The sequence below is a fragment of the Ambystoma mexicanum genome, chromosome 1q, assembly GCF_040938575.1.
Source record: "Ambystoma mexicanum isolate Mex_15411 chromosome 1q, UKY_AmexF1_1, whole genome shotgun sequence".
Classification (NCBI taxonomy): Eukaryota; Metazoa; Chordata; class Amphibia; order Caudata; family Ambystomatidae; genus Ambystoma; species Ambystoma mexicanum.
In genome coordinates, this window is record NC_090922.1 from 1,406,615,839 (window position 1) to 1,406,635,786 (window position 19,948).

Consider the following 19,948-nt stretch of genomic DNA (forward strand, 5'->3'; position numbering starts at 1 on the left):
CAGACCTAGCCTTTACCGCAACACTTCTCTGACTCCATCTCACATCCCTACCTATGTCAGCTACCTCCTTGCACATCGCTTAAAACGTAACACTGTACACTACCGCTAAATGTGAAATATATCACCCTATTTTATCCTCTACAACCGCAACGTGACTACATTGTTGCCCTTTCTGTATGGCTATATGGTGTTTCTAATATGTTTCAAAGCTAACTACAAAATGGGTACATGCTCATTCTGCCATGCCCAACAAGAATGGCTAGCGCTAATACGCCTGCTAGTATATTTTTCGCAATCTAAATCTGTTCACCTGCCTAGGACGTTGCACTTGCATCCCAACAACACAATCAGATGAATGATGAAGAGTACTGCTCTATTAGGATTAGTCCATATGAATTTATAGTGAATACACTGGCTCAAAGGGTATGGATATACCATGTGCAGATTTAGTAATGGAAGCTCATTGGTGGAAGCCACATGCATGTAATAAGTGTTGGGAAATCCCACCTAGAGTGAGCTCAAATATGGAGCTTTTTCCTGTCCCTAGAGGGCGTCAGATAAATAGCATGCCGGCCTTTTACTACCTAAAACCAGGACAATACCCCTAACAAAGTGAAAGGTACATGTGCCTGATCCTTTAGGCCACATGTACCACTCAAAGGATATGTTTAGCCCAATGTCATAAGCAACACCCTCCGCAAAGATTAACTTTGTTGAAGTGCTGCCTTCTGTGAAGACTATTTCATAGTGATGTTTTTTGTATTTTTACAAGAGCTGGTAGTTACAAGAATGTTTGAATTAGGATAAAAATGTATTTTCTTTCAAATTAAAATATATTTGTATTAGCCTAAAAAATAGACCAGACAAGAATGAAAACTGTTTTTCCAACCTAACAAAATCCTACATATCCCAAGTTCCCAGAATAGGAAGTAAAATATTCTTTCCCGATATTGTGCTACCTGGTTATGCACCCTGATGCTGCGCTACCTTTGACATGAATCCAAGTGAATGCATCCCTATGCTGCGCTATCGATCAAATAAAGCCATGGGTATTGTGATGGTGTAGTGAGAGATCCAGACAGATGACATTTTTGTTGATACAGACTAGGCCTCACTAGCCCCAAGAGGGGTTTCCCTGCCTCAACAGAAATATTGAAAGATTTCCACCAGACTGTCAAAATAAAGAATTGTCCACCATTGTGTCAAACCCCCAACTCTAACCCTCACACTAATAATTCAGCCAAAAGGTGCAAAGGTGTGTCTTTGTAGCAAATCCTTCAGTTCTTTTTAAAAATTCCAAACATAAAGTTCCAAATGGTGCAAACACAAACACATTTCTATGGGGTTCAAGACAATGTCTCCCTTCTCTTGACTTCTCCACAATGTTCACAATCCCAGGGGTTGTCTCCTTCCCCAGGTTCTCTTCCTTTTACACAGCCAATCGGTTTCACTCTTTTCCCCCGGTACTGTGACTAAGAAATGAAGTTAGAACTGCTCTTTTTATATGGGTGCGAGTCCCAGACCTGCATAACAAACACAGAGCTCTTCCTAGGTAGACTTGGTTTACTCTCCTGCCAAGTACCACTCATTGCACAGCCAACCTGGTACATCTTTCTCTCTGGTACTGGGACTATGAAGATGAACGACTATGATATTCACTTCTGTCTTCCTCCTTCTTGGTAGGCCTGGTTTACTCTCCTACCAATCACTACCATATAAATCCAACGCTGTAACAGCTTCTTCACTATCACTTACAGGGTCCCAGACCCTCAGTTTGGCGTATTCCTACCCTTCCTCGCTTGCCACTACCTCGTCTCCATATAAGGGGACCAGGCCCTGAGTTCGGGGTATTCAGTTACCCTTTCTGCTTGCCACAACCTCATCAGGGTCCTAGACTCTAGGTACAGGGTATTCTTTCACCCTTCTCTCTTGCCACAACTTCTGTTTTCTAGCAGTTACCTGCCCCTTTGCGTACCTGTGGGTTTGGCCTCACAAGCGTGTCCAATTTGTCCCAGCTTCCTCCATCAGCTGCAGGACTTGTGCTGCTTGTGAAGACTGTTCGGTCTGCGGTGGCTACGCAGTAGCAGCCTTCTTTCAGGAAGTCATCTCAATCCTTGATACCTCGGCATCGACTGCCGTCTTCGTCCGTCAGCCTGCCGTCCCAGCCAGTATGATGGGACCGGCTCCAGAGCTCTCGATCTGGCCCTTGGCGTCCCCGCTTCCTTTCCAGGTGCAACAAACATGGTCCTCTTCCTCACGGCTCCTCAAGGGAGAACTGGTCTCCGTTTGGAGTCCTTCATTGCTTTTTATTTGTTTGTTGGCTTCGAACAAACCGAATAGGCTGGTCTGCTCACTGTGGTTCCGCTGGGTACTCTTCTGCACTCCACGCATCTACTTCGCCACAGTACTATTTTTCAGGATGTCATGACTGCTCTTCATCGTATCAGCATAACTGAAAGGAGAATAAACTTCTACCTTGTTTGCATACATAGAAATATTGAGGAGTCTTGCATCATGGAGAAGGTAAGACCCTCTGGGAGCAGGGATCGTGAGGGAAGTGTACTGCATTTCTCCTAGGGTGTCATCACTAATCCCATGAGGGTGTTCCCTTCCCATTTGATCCTCCTGTGGTGCACCACCCCCAGGGGGATTATTGGATTTTGCCTACACCACCCTGGCCACATGAGTAGGGTTGAGTAGGGTTCTCCCCCATGGGAGAAGGGACGACATCCACGGACAGCTGCCTGGGTAAGCAGCCTGATGCTGTGCTACCTTTTACATGAAGCAAAGGGTATGCATCCCTATGCTGCACTAATCATTACACAAAGCCACAGTTATGTATCCTGGTGCTGCGCTACCTAGGTATGCATCCTGATGCTGCGCTACCCATTACATAAAGCCATTGATATGCATCCCAATGCTGTGCTACCTGGGTATGCATCCCTATGCTGCACTAATCATTACACAAAGCCACAGTTATGTATCCTGGTGCTGCGCTACCTAGGTATGCCTCCCTATGCTGCACTAATCATTACACAAAGCCACAGTTATGTATCCTGGTGCTGCGCTACCTAGGTATGCATCCTGATGCTGCGCTACCCATTACATGAAGCCATTGATATGCATCCCAATGCTGTGCTACCTGGGTATGCATCCTGGTGCTGCGCTACCTGGGTGTGCATGCAGATGCTGCTACCTTTTACATGAAGCCATTGGTATGTTTCCCTAAGCTGCAATACCATTTACACGAAGTCATTAGTATGCATCTGTATGCTGCGTTACCTATTACATGAAGCAATGGGTATGCATCCCTTTGCTGCACTATTGCATGAAGCCACAGAGACGCATTCCTACGTTGCGCTACCCATCACATGAAGCCATTGGTATGCTTCCCTACACTGCGCTACCTTTTACATGCCATGCGTATGCATCCATTACCTATTACAGGATGGCAAACCATACTAGTCCTGCAGTCACCCGTCCTATATAGGTCAATATACCCAGGGTATAATTTTCATTTCACCGTCTATACGTGGCCATCCAATAGGAAACCCAATTGAATTATTAACCAGAACTGGGGGCGGGTTACGGTAAAACAACCATACTTGAACCATTATTTCCATCAACACCTGTCTGTGACTAAAGACACCTTTCATAAAGACATGTTTCATCAACCTCATTTAATATCAGAAATCTTCTTGTATCTGACCTTTTCAATGTAGGCATACAGGACGCTCTCTGGAGAGAGGGAGCCATTCTTGAGCTTCTCTGTCAGCTGTGAAAGAGGAAGTGACGTAATGGACTCAATCTCTTGGTCCGGATGCTGTAAGCAGAAGCAAATGAATAGAGTGTCACAAAGAGAAAGCAGGGTAACTGCAAATGTGAGCTTTTCTTTCAATTCATTTGTGTACCACAAGAGAAATACAGTTTTAACAAATAAGTGAAAAAAATAAAATACTTGTAATTGAAAATGCGTTTTTACCAGACGTGAAACATACAAGTTATAAACATGGTATATTGATTAAAAGATGTTCATTGGAAAAATATTCAACAGATGCATTTAATAGTTTAGAAAGTAGTCATCATACTTTTTCTGATCTACTATTGATCACTACAAGATGCATCCAAGGCAGTAATAATTAAGACTTGGCCCAAATGATATACATTAGTCTATTTGGTCTACATTCAATACAACCTAGAGAAAAAGGGCACTACAAGCGTCACAGGTGTCCTGGGCAGTGAAGGAGAGCAAAATCACACCAGTGAGTAAAGGGGGCGAACATAAAGGGGCACAGCAAGGTTGGTGCGGAGACATGGTTTTAGGTTAAGTAGGACTGGGGCGAATGCAACCCGCCTGGCTTTTTGAATTTATGGATCTCTAGTGACTATATTCTGCTCGAAAGTTAGCATAGGTTTTCCTAAAATTCTCATTTTCATAAAACGCTCTGTCTTAAAAAGGGGTGGCCCATCCTTGGTGGGTCTGCCGGCCCTAATGTGCATAACTGGATCTCAGACATCCAAGTATAGACACATTTGTATACGCTGTGCACAGTGTCCTGACCAGCCAGCAAATGTTCGGTAATATTGCAACTTTCAGTAATAAAGTTACATTGAGTAGATTCGTGAACAGTGCAGCAGTGTCCATGCACTCTAGGAACCTACTGGCCTAGAGTGAATAGAATACAGTGGCCAATGTGCTCCCCTAGTCCGAGTAGCACTGAAGAGCCAAACCAAAGAAATTACATTCTCATCCAAATGACTACAAAAAGTTCAAAGCCAAGCTTAGCACAATAGAGTTCATTTTAAATATGCAGCACCATGGTCAACACCATTGGCTTTTTATTTAGTTTGTATTAACTGGTGGCAGTGCCCCAGCAGCCTTAAACATATTTGCTGGGCAGTCATAATGAAAAAGCACCTTGTAGCCATAGGTATTTGCTGTGGCTTGTTTTACTTCTTTCAAAATCCTATAAATTGGCCATCTTTGAATGCAGCAGAGTTACTGCCGGTATCAACCATACTGTAGCCCCTTATCACAAAACCAAGAACAACCGGACTAGGCTTAGCTTGGGAAGCCTATTATTCTACAGTGCGTATCTTTAGTGATTCCTTCTATTGTGAAGGGAAGACATTTGCAGTTATAGTGACTTTAGTCTCTATGGGGCAAGGTATGTGTGGAGCTAAGGAATATTCAGCCCACTATTTTGTAATCTCTCAGCATGCTTGCTGTCTGCCCCAAACCAATTCCTCTAGGAGCAAGGTTATCTGGCTATTGCTCAGAAAGAAGGAAGACCATCCAATTGGAGAGGTCCCCATTGTATTCTAGCATCCCCTGCTAGAAGTACCATTAAATGGAGTGGGAATCCCTCTACTCTGGATTTCCTGTTGGACCTACAGAGAGGTCAACGTCCCATTGCTTAGAGGTGAATACTGATAATCCATTGTGTGAGAGAGACCCTTCCCTATAAGCTTCTAGGGAACATTAGTGACAGTGTTCCTCAGTGAAGGCAAGCACAAGTTATTCAAGCAGAGACCAACCAGGAACCGAAGTACCATGTAGGGAGTTGAGAAACCTGAGGGTATTCTCCCAAGCAGACCTTAAAAATCCTTTATTCAGGTGACCAGGGAAGAGCTGGTGCTCTCAGATCCCAACCACGGGGGCGGTCGAGCAAGGGAAGATTACCTGGGTGGGGGAACCCGGGGTTTTGTTCGGGGAAAGGCCACAGGTGATCCACAGTATTACACCAGGGAGGAGGACGAAGTCCTGGAGGCCTTTATAGGCTTTTCGAAAGTAAAATCCCTCCCCCGCAGTCACTTTCTTTTAGCAGAATCCAACATCTATGAAACCCAGTAGGAACCAGAATAACGTTATCGTGGGAAACTACATCTCCCAGAATCCCTGTTTTCCCTTCATGTATTGGAATACTCCCAGTCATTTTTCTCCACGTCTGTCTGATTATTATTTCCCGAATTCCCGGTCTTCTTTGGCAAACCAACACCGCCCCCCCTATTCATTTCACAAACCCTAGATGAGGTCCAGGTGCAAAAGAAAGCTAAAAAGAAGGAAACATGCTTTCTAATAAAACTGAGCTATACATGAACTGTATTAGGAATGCATAAACTGTATGCAAGAAGGGTGCAATAGTGAACCCGACAGAGGGAGGCCCAGGAGCGAGTTTGTACAAGAAGGATACGAGAACGGCAGAGGGAGATCCTAGATCCTAGAGGCAAAAACAAATCACCCAAAGAACTTGTTTATTTGATTTCCCTTCCACAAAAAGGGTGAAGAATAATACACCTGAGAAAAGTGTATTAACCAAAGTGTCACCTTGTAGTTTGTTTAAACAGACATTAAGGCTCCTGAAGATTACAAGCGATATATGAGAGGCCATAGTGAACCAGGCGGTGGGAGGCCCGTTTTTGTAAGGAGGATCCGAGCCTGGCAGAGTGAGATCACAGGGGCGAAGAGCAATCACCCAAAGAACATTTGTTTGTCATTGTGAAATCCGAGCGAAGAACAATTGCCCAAGGTGCAAGATCACCAAGAGAACCGTTTATTTTTGTGAACCACCACATGCCTTCTGAGGCATGAGACATTTGCCAGAAGGAGACTTAGCCTCTGAAGGTTTTTGATATTGTTGAACAGAACTGTGAACCTCGTGCTGACAAGGCCAAGGAGTGCGCTGTGCTCGAGAGTCCCGTCTTGTCACGTATTCAAATATGGGAAAGGGAGACCCAGCCTTACCATCCTGACTTATCATTTTGAGAACACTTCTTTCTTTTTTGGTGAACATTATACCAGAATACCATTGTGATGTCATCTTTCATGTCCGGGGTGTTAGTGTTAGCAGTGCACAGTGGTGCGGGCAGTTATGGTTGCTTAGCCTACCATAACCGGCGAATTTCAGGGGTTTTTCGGTTTTACTTTAAACCATAATGTCACGTTTATAAAGTTTTTTTTTTTAGTGAATTTCACAGGTTTTTAGTAGTGCAACTTAACCATAACGTCCCTATATATATATATATATATATCTCTTTTTATCAAGCTTCTATGTACCTTTTCTACCTTGCATTACAGTGTATTTACAGTTATTGGTCAGTATGTTATTTCATCATCTTATATTCACGATTACTTCATCTTTAGGTACAGGTTTCTCTTAGTGCTTCAGTTACATTATCAGTTTTGAGAATTTTCATATCGTTTCGCATAGGTTCATACATATTCTTTATGACATCATTGGGTCATCAGACTTACAGTTCATCCATATTATTCATAATCACATTCCGACAACTTGGTAGTTGGCACGCTTCCTGGTGGCATACTTCTTCTGCCTCTACGCAAGGATATATTGTGAATGGATGCCGGAGTACTTTATATAGAACAGTATACATACAATATCACCCAACCTATGTTGGTACTCTATTAGCGACCACATAAGGATGAAAGGCAGAGTTGAGGCGTTAATGATTTAGTCTGTTCTTAGACTCCCCCCTAAAGTGTGCCTTAAATTAAACATGTAATGAGTTTAGCAATGATTGTATAGAATTCCAGAATGTCAAATTGTTTGTTATTCATATTCTTTCTTATTTAGGATCACTGCTCAAAGTGTTACACTTGTGGAACACCGGTTTTTCTTTTTGTTTTAACATGTGTTTTTTTTTTTTTTTTTTTTTTTTTTTTTTTTTTAAAGAGGCCTGAACAAGAAAGTCAGCCACTCCAAAAAATAAATGGCACTTGCCACAGCCCAGGAGTTTACATTAGAAAATCGTTTTTTTAATCTTAGGGATAGCAGGGGAGACCACAGGGGTAGCAAGGGAAATCTTAGGCAACCCCCAAATGACAATCCTGCGACTACCTTTCACTGGTCATCTTATTTCTGGCCAGTGTCGCTTGGACCTTGTCTGAACCCTGTTTCTGTACTAAGAGATCCTGGGGTCAAGTTTTCAGCATCATCATCTGCTGAGCCTCAAATTAGCACAGTCTGCCAGGCAGGCCATTTGAAATTGAGAGTTCTCCAGAAGGTTCTTCCGTCGCTACAGGAAACTATCCAAGCACCAGTGGCTTCTTCCCTGTTTTTGGTACCATCTATTACTGCAACTTCTTATACCTGGCTCAACTAGCGTATCTTATTCAGTGCTTGCAGGTTCTTCAAAATCTGGTAGCTTTCGGGCACATATTTCCCTCATTTTGTGCCAGTTATATTGGCAACCGATACAGAATCCGGTTCAATTTAAAGCATTATGCACGGTTCACCGTGATTTTTTACTGGTACTGGGGCTGGGTATCTCCAGTCTAAATTCCGTCCCCGTCTTCCATCCCGTACCCTTCGCTCTCCTTTTGTTTTGACGGCTGCTAAAATGTCATTATTTTAGGTTGTTCACACCAGTTGGTGTACCTGCTGGGGTCCATCTAGAACCAAGTTGCTTTCTGGTGTAAGTAGCGCTATAAAATACCCTTCATACTTTTGGAGCCCAAATCATCCAGCTTGTTCCGACTGTAAAACACATTATGCTGTTTGGTACCCAGACTCTGCCCCACTGTTGCTCCCTCGGCCCTTAATCTGCCCACATTACTTCCAGTGCATACATTGTGCATACAGTATCTGTCTTGCTGCCAGAGTTCAGCCACAGTGTTGGTCTATGTGCCCGAATTCAACCCAAAATTGCCCAATATTGCTCATAGTGCCATGAGCTCAGACATGCCACTCCTTCGTGAAAACAAATGTATCCATGAACACACAGAAACTTATACCTACACTAAATCATACAAACATTTTATTAAAAGATGTACAAACTGCCCGTCGGCTCAACTTCATTGCAGCTCCAAAAGCAACATGTCTGAAAACAGGAACCAAGGATTTCCCTTCCTCAGTCCCACCTCTACGATGGTCATGGAAGCCGTAAGAGCATCTAAGTCAGATGGTTTCCAATGGGCAAAGCCTCCAGACTGCCAGCGGGGGACCCTCTGTGCATACTGCTAGGGATCCAAGGCTGGGAATTAATTAAACAGTCGCCTGGTTGAGTTTATAGTGTGACACACAAAAGACTAATTTACCTGTCAGAAGATACCGAAGAGGCCGATGTGCCACTGGACCCAAATGTTTTTATTTTCAGACTCTTTGGATGGCGGGGAAGGATGTATGTGATTTCTTCAAAAATATTTCACCTAATGGAGATTTCGCTGAATCCATTTTACCGAAAAACAAAATCTACTTTTTACTTTTTCTTTTAATGCGGGAGGAGACCCTCCATCACTGGAGCCCCTTCCCCCGGAGCCCCGCTCTCCCCGCCCTACCCTAACTTATACCCTTACCCCACACCCCACCTATTATGCATTACACATATACCATTTTCCTCTACCATTTTCGGTGAAATAAATTTGGTGTAATCTAATTAGGCGAAATGGTATTCGAAGAAATCTACGGTTACGGGCACGGAAGAGCGAAGCCTCTCTTGAAGGGGTATACCTCAAGTAGTGCACTTCCTTCAATGATATAAACTGTCTTCACACCATTATGCTGGAGCCATAGACGGCACACTGAGCATGGGGGCACTCCCCTTCAGGTTTACTAAGGAAGGAGTACTCTGCATTACACAGCAGCGGAGTCCCCTCCAAAAGCAGAAGCGTACCTCGTTATGGGTGGGTAACCACGGCATGTTGGTATGCTGGGCTCATACATGGCCTTGTGCAATAGCATGCAAATAACAGAAGCAATGCAATTTGTTCCGTTAAATTTCAGTATATAAAGCTACAAGTGAAATACGAGGGTATATGTATAAAAACAGTCACATCCGACATTTAATTTATTTTTTACAATTGTACCCTATCAAGTCTCTCATGTAGCACTCTTGTATGGAAATTGGTTTTAACCATGCATGGTTCATGAAACAAAGGATGAATACAATAATTTAGCAAACTGAACTACATTTCAGTGTACTCATTGCAAGCCAAACAACCATTTACTATTGATAGGATTGTATCGGAATCTTATAAGACCTTGCAATTACATACTACTTCAAACTTAGAATATTGTATAAGAATCCAATACATATTTGGGTGTCATACAAGCTCTTATAAAGTTCTTATTATTCACAAAATCCATCTAGTTTCTCAAAAGATTCTTGAAGTAGCTTATATGAACTTGTAAGGCATTTTTGCATGGGTATTGTAATCGTGTACAGTACCAGCTGCAAATGATGCTGCGTGTTATTTTGGACATGTAGATGAAAGCGGACTCTCCTTTGGAGCGCATGCAAAGGATTAGCAGATTGAGCTGAATGGAAAATGTCAAGCCGCCTGCCAGCACTAATAATAGCTGGCTTTTTATCACTGCTGCGTTCCAACAATACAACAGCATTCCTATTGGCCACCAAATCATCCATCTCTTGCACTGATACATGGGTGTCAGCGTTAATGTAAGAAGAGATAAGTAGTTCTTCGGCACATGAAAGGTAGCGAGTGATGGGATGCTGGCTATTAGAAAAGTCACTTTCCTGCTAAATAAACATGGTGAAGGAGTACAACAGAAAAAAAAACAGTTACGAGTGAGAGTCTGGCAACTGCTCTTCAGGAAAAGAAGATACAGGTCACCCTAAATTAGCAGGCGATTCTCTTTTGCCTAGCAAAATACATCAACCTACTCATTACGTGTTTGGCGGTATGGTAAAAAAAAATGGCAATGATGTAATTCACGCCACTTTTATTGTACCACCATCGTCATGGTTCTAAAAGTGGAATTCAGTAAAAACCACCTGATTTTGTGTAGAAGAAAATTACATCACAGAAAACCTTTACAGCATGTAGTAATACGGCATTACCCCTATGGAGCCGTATGGGACTTCACAAATGGGTAATAACTGACATTACTGCATGCAGTAATGTTTAAAGAGTTTGTCGGTATTACTTGCAGTAATCCTACAAAACTCTTCAGGTCCACATAATACCCATGCCTTTCCATTCCAGTTCCCGCTATGCAGCTATAACATTTAACGACGGCATAGCAATTACAAAGATTGAAAAATTAGACCCTTTTAAACCACTGTACAATGGGTGAGATTGTTCCTTATTGAAAGAACAGAAACCACATGGCTCCCCACTTTACTTCGAACCCGCGGCCCGGTGGAGTTGTCCAGAGATCAGGTCACTTGCAACTGTGCTTCAACATCTAAAAGACAACCTTGATGAAGATCACCTGTTACAACTATGCGGATGACAGAGAAATCATATACAAAATGGCTGACAACGGAAACTCCAGCACCACCCTCAACAACTGCTTCACGCAAATAAATGAATAGATAATGGCCAAATACCTAAAACTAGACCCAGACAAAAACAGAAGTAATGATAGGGTCTGTCACCACATGCCGCACCTGAAACACCTATACCATGGCCTTTGGGAAAGTGTAACTTTCCTAGACCATCTAAAGAACTTAGGCACATTAATGGACAGAATCATGCTGGAACCCCAAGTCAACAAGTGCACAGGGGGGTTTGGCAGGGGGAGCGCGAAGTGTTTAACCCCCGGGGTGATTTTTGACGCTGCACAGGCCAGCGAGCTGGCCTGCGCATAGAGCATCCACCGGGGAGGGGGCATTTATAGGCGCAGGGAAGGTTCTGGAGAAGGTGACAGTTAGGATGCAAGTTTGACTGCAGTGCTGGTCGCCTGCTCCCGAGCCTTCCCTGTGTAGCTGGGCCCACAGTGTTCAGGTTAGCGTAGGTGAGGGGGCTGGTTTGTTGGTACTGGGGGAGGTTAGGTATAGTACTAGTACATTATTTTACATTTTTAATTAATATTTCCTGGTGTCGGGGGTACCGTAGATAAGGTACCCCCACTTACCGGAGCCGCCAGCTGCCTCATTTAGTGTCTGTGTGGCGGAGGAGCTGGGTTATCTTTTTCCGGCTTGTCTCGTTTTCTGTTTTGGAAGGGAAAAGGTGTCAGTTCAAAGGACTCCTGTTGGAGCCGTTCGTATTATTTGGGGGCAACTAGTGCTTGGGCCATCCCGCCTCTGGTGCCACGCTGTGTCCGTTGGGGGAGGGCAGTGTCTATCACGCGCAGTATAGCGTGTTGCTTCTCTGCTTTGGGGAGGGCAGTCAATAGCACGTGTGGGAGCCCATGTGTTCTCGGCTGCTGTGAGGCGCGGTAGCTGACTCGGAACGGAGGGGGCAGTGCGGATCCCTTAAAGGGACCGCTGCGCTTTTCTGTGCCTTTCTGTGCGGTTCTGCCCACGCGCCGCCAGGGGGCAGTGTTTTGCGCCCATTTCTGTGCCCAGTTCATTAAAGGCAGCCTGTTTTTGGGGTTATTTGACATTTTGTTCAATTTTGTGGCCAGTAATTGGTACAGGGTATCAATTAAAAAAAAAAACATTTAAAAAAATATTTCATAGAAGCTGTAATCATTTCATTAGTGATATAAAAAGAGTTAATTAACTCTTTATATTACAGGGCTATATTGTTGTGGCGTGTCCCTTTTTTTTCTAGGGCATTCCATTGTTAGTTGAGTTGTCCACGTGTAGTTTTGGCTCGGGGTGGGGGGTTTAGTACAGCTAGGATCAATTTAGGGGCATATTTCAGTGCACAGCCTTAATATTTGGTGCACGATGGTGGGCCAGGGAGCTAGTATGAAGGGATTGGTGGATGCCAGGCTCCGAGGGAGGCCCTAGAAATTATTGGCTGGGCATCTAAGGCCCAGCTGGAAGGGGCGGTGGTGGAGGTTACAGGAGAAGGGGAGGTAATTGGGGGTAGGCCGCAGCGTAGAGCAGCGGCAGATGGGGCTCTTGTGGCAGTGGTGGATTGCACCCCTGTGGCTGGTAGAGGGGAGGTCTGGGAATCCAGGGGCAGGAAGATGAGGAGGGAGATTGACAAGAGAGCATCCAGGGGAGAAGTGCATTTGGGTGGGGAGGCAGATAGGGATGTGATGCATATTGAGGTGTGGGAGGTTGGGGATGTTAGGAGTGTCCAAGAAGGGGTAGGGCAAGGAGGCCACGATGATGGGGGTGATGGGGCGCAGAGTGGGGTGACAGGACAGAGGCAAGGGGGGTAAATACCTGCGGAGGAGTGCAGGGGGGGTGGAGGAGAGAGAGGTCCCCATCAATTAGTGATGTTAGGGAGGGGTGCAGAACGCCCCCACTGGCTAGGAGGAGTTCGGGCGGAGGGTGCAGAGCAGCCCCCGCTGTTCCAGATGATGAATATGGAGAGGGTTTAGGAACGGCCCCTCCTCGGTCGCCGTGAGGACAGTCTAGAGGGCGCAGCACAGCCCCTAGCGATGAAGACCACAGGGTGGAGGAGAGCGCACCTCGCCCGAGAGAAGAGGACCAGGAAGGGGTTACTGCAGCCCCGCCGAGATGACGCCAAAGGAGTGGCGGTGGACGCCCTGGGCTCACAAGAAGTTGATCTACTCAACCCGAGCATGGTATTGCAGGGTTGATGACGTTGAGATGGAGGAGTGGGAGGATGAAGGTTATAGGGCGGTAAGGAGGAGGGGGAAGGAGAGAAGGGGTTTTAGGTGGGATTGTGAAAGACAGGAGCAAGGGGGTTGGGGACAAGAGATCGGGGGAATAATTGGCTGGGTGAGACTGTTGACATGTTTTTTCCCCCGCAGCAGGAGCCTAGTAAGAAAAGAGATGAGGAGCATCGGAGTGGAGGCCAGGCCGCAGACGGGCGATGGCAGGGGGGAAAGAGGTGAGCGGGAAAGGGACTGGTCAAGTGCATGGCAGAGGGGGGGACACAAGAGCGGGGGCAGGAAATGAAGAGTCTGGATTGCAGGGGGTAAGGAGAGAGATTGGTGTACAGGTTATTGGAGCCTTGGTGTTTCAAAAGGGAAATTGCTCGGTGGATGTACAAACGGACAAGGTGATTGAGCCATTGGCGCTCGAGGTACAGGTTTCAAAGGAAAAAGAGGTTGAAGTGAAGGGCATGGAGAAAAAGCTACCTTTCATGGGCATCACAAAACCTTTGGTGCGCACTTGATGACAGCGACTAAGGAGAAGATTCAGGCAGGGGATTTTGTGGATGTTAAGCTGCTTCATAGGGAAGTGAGAGCAAAGGAGGGTTCCAAGGAAGAAGAGAGAGAACTGGCCTTGCGCCATAGGATTCAGTGACAATTGAAAATTGGACATCAGCTTTTATTATTTACGCCAGTGTCTATTGTGAGAAATTTCCGGAGCGATGCACCGCCCTGCTAAAATATATGGATGTGATTAGGAAGTCATTTGCTAGTTTTGGAGGCTTTGCATGGGTGCGTTACGACAAAGAATTTAGAGCAAGGATGGCAGAGGGTACTCAGGCTGTATGGGGGAAATAGACATGGATCTATGGCTGCAGTGGATGGCACCGACAAGACCTGCCCCGATATTGCACACAGCAAGTGGTTTGCCTGTGCCTTTCTGGCCCTTTCTTGGCCGCCTCGCCCATGAGGGGGAGGGAGGAGGAGGTAGAGGGCAGCCATCGGCGGCATGTTGGGCATTTTATAAAGATGGCTGCACAAGGAACTTCTGTAGATTCAGACATGAATGTAGCAAATGTGCAGGGAAGCACCCTCACTCAGTGTTTCCAACAAGGAGACAGGGGGAGAGGGAGAGGATCCAGAAGAGGGGTTGTGGGGAAAAGCTTTTACTCCAATCAAATTGGATGTGCTGGAGAATTGGTTGGAATTTTATCCGGACATGGAAGGGGGTTAGATTTTGAGTGAGGGTTTTTGTCATGGTTTCAGGCTGGGTTATCAGGGGCCAAGGGTGCGTCGGTGGGCGGGAAATTTGAAGTCTGCCAAAGAAAATGTGGAGGTGGTAAGACAGAAATTGGGCAAGGAAATAGCGGCAGGGAGGATAGTAGGGCCATTTGATGATCTGCCAGGTGATTTAGTTGTCTCCCCACTGGGGGTTGTGCCTCAGAAAGCCCTGGGGGAATTCAGATTGATACACCATTTGTCATGGCCGAGGGCATGTGTGTTAATGATTTCATTGCCCATGAGGAGTGTGAGGTTGTATACGCAAGTGTGGACCAGGCGGTGGATTTGGTGAGGAAAGCGGGTTATGGGGCCTTTAAGGCCAAGTGTGACATTAAGGCGGCTTTCAGGTTCTTGCCGGTGCGCCCAGAGGATTTTTGACTGTTGGGATTTCAATTTGAGGACTGCAATATACATCGACAAAGTTTTGCCAATGGGGTGCGCAATTTCCTGCACCTTGTTTGAGCGTTTCAGTTCCTTCTTACAATGGGTTTTTTCATACAGTTCTGGTTGGGAAGGTGTACTTCTTTACCTAGATGATTTTCTGTTCATTAGTGGGGCAGACAGAGAGAGGGAGTGCGAGGATATGCTAAAGTTGTTTCAAGATTTGATGGGGGAGTTGGAGGTGCCTCTAGCTGAAGACAAAACAGGAGGGACGGCAGTGGCGTTGACATTTCTAGGGATTGAACTGGATTCAGTGGCCATGACCTCACACTTGCCGCACGACAAGGTGAGCAAACTGGTAGGATTGCTGGAGAAAGCGGTGGGGGTCAGGAAGATGATGCTAGTGGAAATGCAGAGATTGGTGGGGCATCTGAATTTTTTCTTGCAAGGTGGTGGCCCAAGGGCGGACTTTTTGCAGAAACATGGCTTGGTCTATGGCGGGAGCAAAGTGCCCACATCATCGGGTAAGGGTATCCGGTGCAGTTCGGGAAGATTGTAGGATTTGGCTGCATTTTTTGGAGAGCTTTAATGGAGTGCCCATGTGGTTGCAGGAAGATCCAGTGTCATGGGAAGTGCAGCTATTCTCAGATGCGGGAGGTTTTGGAGTGTTATGGGGAGGAAAGTGGTGTGCGGAGAAGTGGCCATCGCTTTGGCTGAAGGAAGGAAGGAGCATAGCAATCCTCAAATTATTTCCTTTGCTGGTTGCATTGGAGTTGTGGGGGAAGGAGTTGCAAAACAAGAAAGTGAATTTCAACATTGACAACGAATGGTTGGTTCATGTAGTGAACAGGCAGTCAGCAAGGGATCAGAGGGTGGCGAGACCAATGAGGGAGTTCGTCCTGCGTTGCATGGAATGGAATGTGGTGTTTAATGCAACACATGTGCCGGGGAAGGATAATGGCATCGCTGATGCATTATCTCGTTTTCAATGGCAGAGATTCTGTGGATTGGCTCCAGAAGCGGATCAGGAGGGGCAGCGGATTCCAGAGGAGCTTTGGAAGATAGGAAGCTGAGAGCGCTTGCAATGGTGGAGGGTTTGCTTGTGGGCATCTAGGGTGGCGTACAGGAGAGCTTGGGAGTATTTCATAGGAGGGGAGCTCTGAGTTGGAAGGGTAGGGGTGATGCGGAAGAATGGAGAAGGGATGATGTCACCAACTTCCTCTTGAGGTGCATGGATAGGGGCTGGTCTAGGGCAACTATAACAGGGAAATTGGCAGTGATTGCTTTCTATGGGAAGTGGTTTTGGGGTTTTCAGCCGAGCTGTGGAGAAACAGCAAACAGGATGTTAGAAGGATGAGCAAGGGAAAGTAAGAGGGAAAAGGATAAGAGGAGACTGCTATCGGCGGAATTGCTAACAAGGTTGTGTCAGGCTGTGGGCGGGGGGGGTTTGCTGGTTGGCCTGGGAAGGAGAGTTGTTTGCGACTTGTTTTACATGGCTATTTTTTGGGGCCTTTAGTGTTTCTGAGCTGGTGGGAGGAAAAGTGGGGTAAGTGGACTTCTTTGGGATGATGTTCAGTTTACAGAGTTAGGTTTGGACATCAAGATTAAGAGGTCTAAAACAGATCAAAAAGGAAGGAGCAAGGATTTATGCCCGGTTCAGACAGGTTTGGTGTGGAAGGAGCGTTGTGGGGGAGGACAGGTTTGGTATTTTAGCATGAGGATGGGACACCAGTATCAGCGGCGCAAGTTTTGGGGGTACTACGAAAGGTTTTGGTGGCAGTAGGGGAAAAGGCAAAGGAGTTTGGAACTCATTCATTTAGGATGGGTGCAGCATCTGAAGGTAGTAGGTTAGGCTTATAGGAGGATGAGGTGAAAAGTTTGGGCCGTTGGAAGTCCGGGAGATACAAAGGGTACATCAGGGACCTGAGTAAAGGGGACGTTTGAAAGAAGTTTTAAAAGGATCTCAGGAGTGTAGCATGTGGTAGGATGGTTGTGATTCGTAAGTGATATTGTAATTTCTTTTTCAGATGCTGCTCGGAGGCCGGGGGAGATGCCGCAAATTTGGATCGTGGGCCACTCTATTGTTAAGTGGGCGGGGAAGGAAGCAGAGAAAAGGGTTTTTGGCAGGCAATTGGGTTGCAGCTATAAAGAGGCATTGGAAAGATGGTCTGGTTTAGGGGAGCTTCGCTGGGATCAGCTACTGCCTATTTTGGCAGGATTGAGGGAACACCATGGGTCTCCAGAGGGGGTGATCATTCATGCAGGGGAAACGACCTGGTAAGAGATACAGGTGTGGCTCTTACAAAAATGAAAAGGGATTTGGTATGGATCCGAGAAATGTGGCCTCAAGCATGTGTAGTTTGGACTAGGTTGTTGCCGCTGAGAGTTTGGAGGGGAGCGAGAAGTGAGGGAGCGATAGAACGGGCAAGGAAGGGGATAAACAGAGATGGTGAAATGTTGTGCCTCGGCGGCGGTAAAGGTTTTGGACCACAAAGAAATAGTTTATGAAGGTTTCATGATATTCAGAGAGGACGGTGTCCACTTGTCAGTTTTCGGGAATAGTTATTATCTGGCGGATTTGACCTTGCTGGTGGGATATATTGTAAGAGCTGGAAGTAGAAAAGAATGTTGGGGGGGTGGGGCAGAAAGAACACCTCGGTGGAGGGTTTTTCTGTTGCCGGGGGCATGGCCCCTTTAGATGTGGGGGGAGGGAAGCACAATGGGGGAATGGCATGGGAACGGAGGGGGGGGTGCTGTTTGCACAAACGGGCTACCCCGGGGGAACAGGTAATGAACCTGTAAGGGCATGGCCCCGGGGAGAAAGCGGGACACCTTGAGAACTGGTAAGGACACGGTAGGGACAAAGGTATAGTTAGGGAGGGGAGAATTGTTTAATTATTTATTTGTTGGGGAAAATGAAAGTGTTGAATTATTAATTGGTTGTTTAAAACATATTGTTAGTCTGTAAGGCCGTGGGAGCCAGGTAAGCGGTTATTTGCAAGCTTTGGCCTGTCACATTAAAGCAACCTTTTCCACTATAAGCGAGTCTGGGTTTTTGTGCAGTAAACCAAAAGGTTGGGCCACGGGGGGGGGGAACGCAAAGCGTTTCCCCCAGGGTGATTTGGCACTGCACAGGCCAGCGAGCTGGCCTGCGCATAGAGCATCCACCAGGGGGATATTTATCGGCGCAGGGAAGGTTCTGGAGCAGGCGACAGTTGGGACGTGACTTTGACCCCTACCCTCCCACTCCCTTTTCTGGTTATATATCAGATGACTGGTTTTATTTTCTAGGGGGGGGTTCCTTGTAATGTGTTTTTCTTTTGGGCTAATCTCTCTTTTCATAGTGTCACAGGTTTTTAGGTTTAAGGTCCTTCATTTTCGGATAGTTTTTTTGTGACAGGTTGGGGCATTAGTTGTGAAAGTTGTGATGTAAAGTTCCTGTGCTGATGTGGCAGGTCAGACTGGCTGCAGGTCATAGGGTGGTGGAGTTTGGTGTAGAGGGGAGTTTTATGGGTTTTGAAGTGTTTTGGTTGCCGGGGGCATAGCCCCTTTAGATGTGGGGGGAGGGAAGCACAATGGGGGAATGGCGCGGGAAAGGATGGGGGTGGTGCTGTTTGCACAAACGGGCTACCCCTGGGGAACAGGTATTGAACCTGGAGGGGCATGGCCCCGGGGAGAAAGCGGGATGCCTTGAGAAGTGGTAAGGAGACGGTAGGAACAAAGGGATAGTTAGAGAGGGGAGAATTGTTTACTTATTTATTTGTTGGGGAAAATTAAAGTGTTGAATTATTAATTGGTTGTTTAAAACATATTGTTAGTCTGTAAGGCCATAGGAGCCAGATAAGCGGTTATTTGTAAACTTTGACCTGTCACATTAAAGCGACCTTTTCCACTATAAGCGAGTCTGGGTTTTTGTGCAGTAAGCCAAAATGCATGGCACTCAGGAAACCAGAACGACAGAAGACATTACATCAAGGCACCGCCAAAACCCAAAGAACACCTTCCTCATCTCCTAGAAGATCTAAACCTCAACACAGGACATCTGCACACATAAACCATTAAAGCTAAACACCTCACCAACCAACAACAATACCAATCATTTGAAAGAACTTCGGAAATCCCAATAACACCCCCTACATTTTAACTAACCCTCAATTTCTCTCAACTTTATTCAGCACACAAACCAGCCACTCACACACGGATTGTAACAAAAGCCACATTCCTCAGACGTCGAACATGAGCACGAGGCCAACCCCCTGGACAAATCCCTTGATGCCTCCTACATTTCACACCTAGTAAGAAACCTCAGCACAAATCACTAGATTCTTACCCACTCTCCTCAAGATCCACTAGATCCACTAGAGGGCCTGGAGACCTTCAAATGGCAGTGGTGCGCAGTAAGAATCCTGACAACTGAACATACAAGGACACTGCCAGATTCAGAGTTAAGTGCTCATTTACTTTTACTTACATTTAAAAGTGAGGCACTGATAAGTTGTGTGAGGAGACCGACATTCACCTCCAATGCTCCCCTCCCCCATTTGAGGAACATGAACTAAAGGTTTGGAACATAGTGTTGGTAAGGTTTGTGAGGAAACTGCTAGCGGGCCATGGTATGATGCTGCCATCATTTCAGAGAGGGTCCTTAAAGAGTTTAGGAAAGCACTTGACAGCTTAAACATTTTCTTTTTTAAAGACTGTGCACAAGGCAGAAATACAGGACAATAGAAACGCAGGGGCTTATTGAGTAGACCTGGGTGCCATTACAACAGATGAAAAAGGACAAAACACATGTTATGCGCTAGATTACTGGTGGTCTCGGAGGATAGCTCAGCAAGACAACA

At 45.9% G+C, this 19,948-nt stretch overlaps 1 protein-coding gene across 3 annotated transcripts in view; it reads right to left on the minus strand.

The window, feature by feature from the left end:
- The window catches only part of LOC138548314 (vitamin D3 hydroxylase-associated protein-like), a 340,529-nt gene that overhangs the window by 154,798 nt on the left and 165,783 nt on the right, over positions 1-19,948 (minus strand). For all 3 annotated transcript variants that reach the window (XM_069642268.1, XM_069642269.1, XM_069642267.1), the window contains exon 2: positions 3,710-3,823. In XM_069642268.1, coding sequence (XP_069498369.1) covers positions 3,710-3,823 — 114 coding nt within the window. The remainder of the gene's footprint in view (positions 1-3,709; positions 3,824-19,948) is intronic.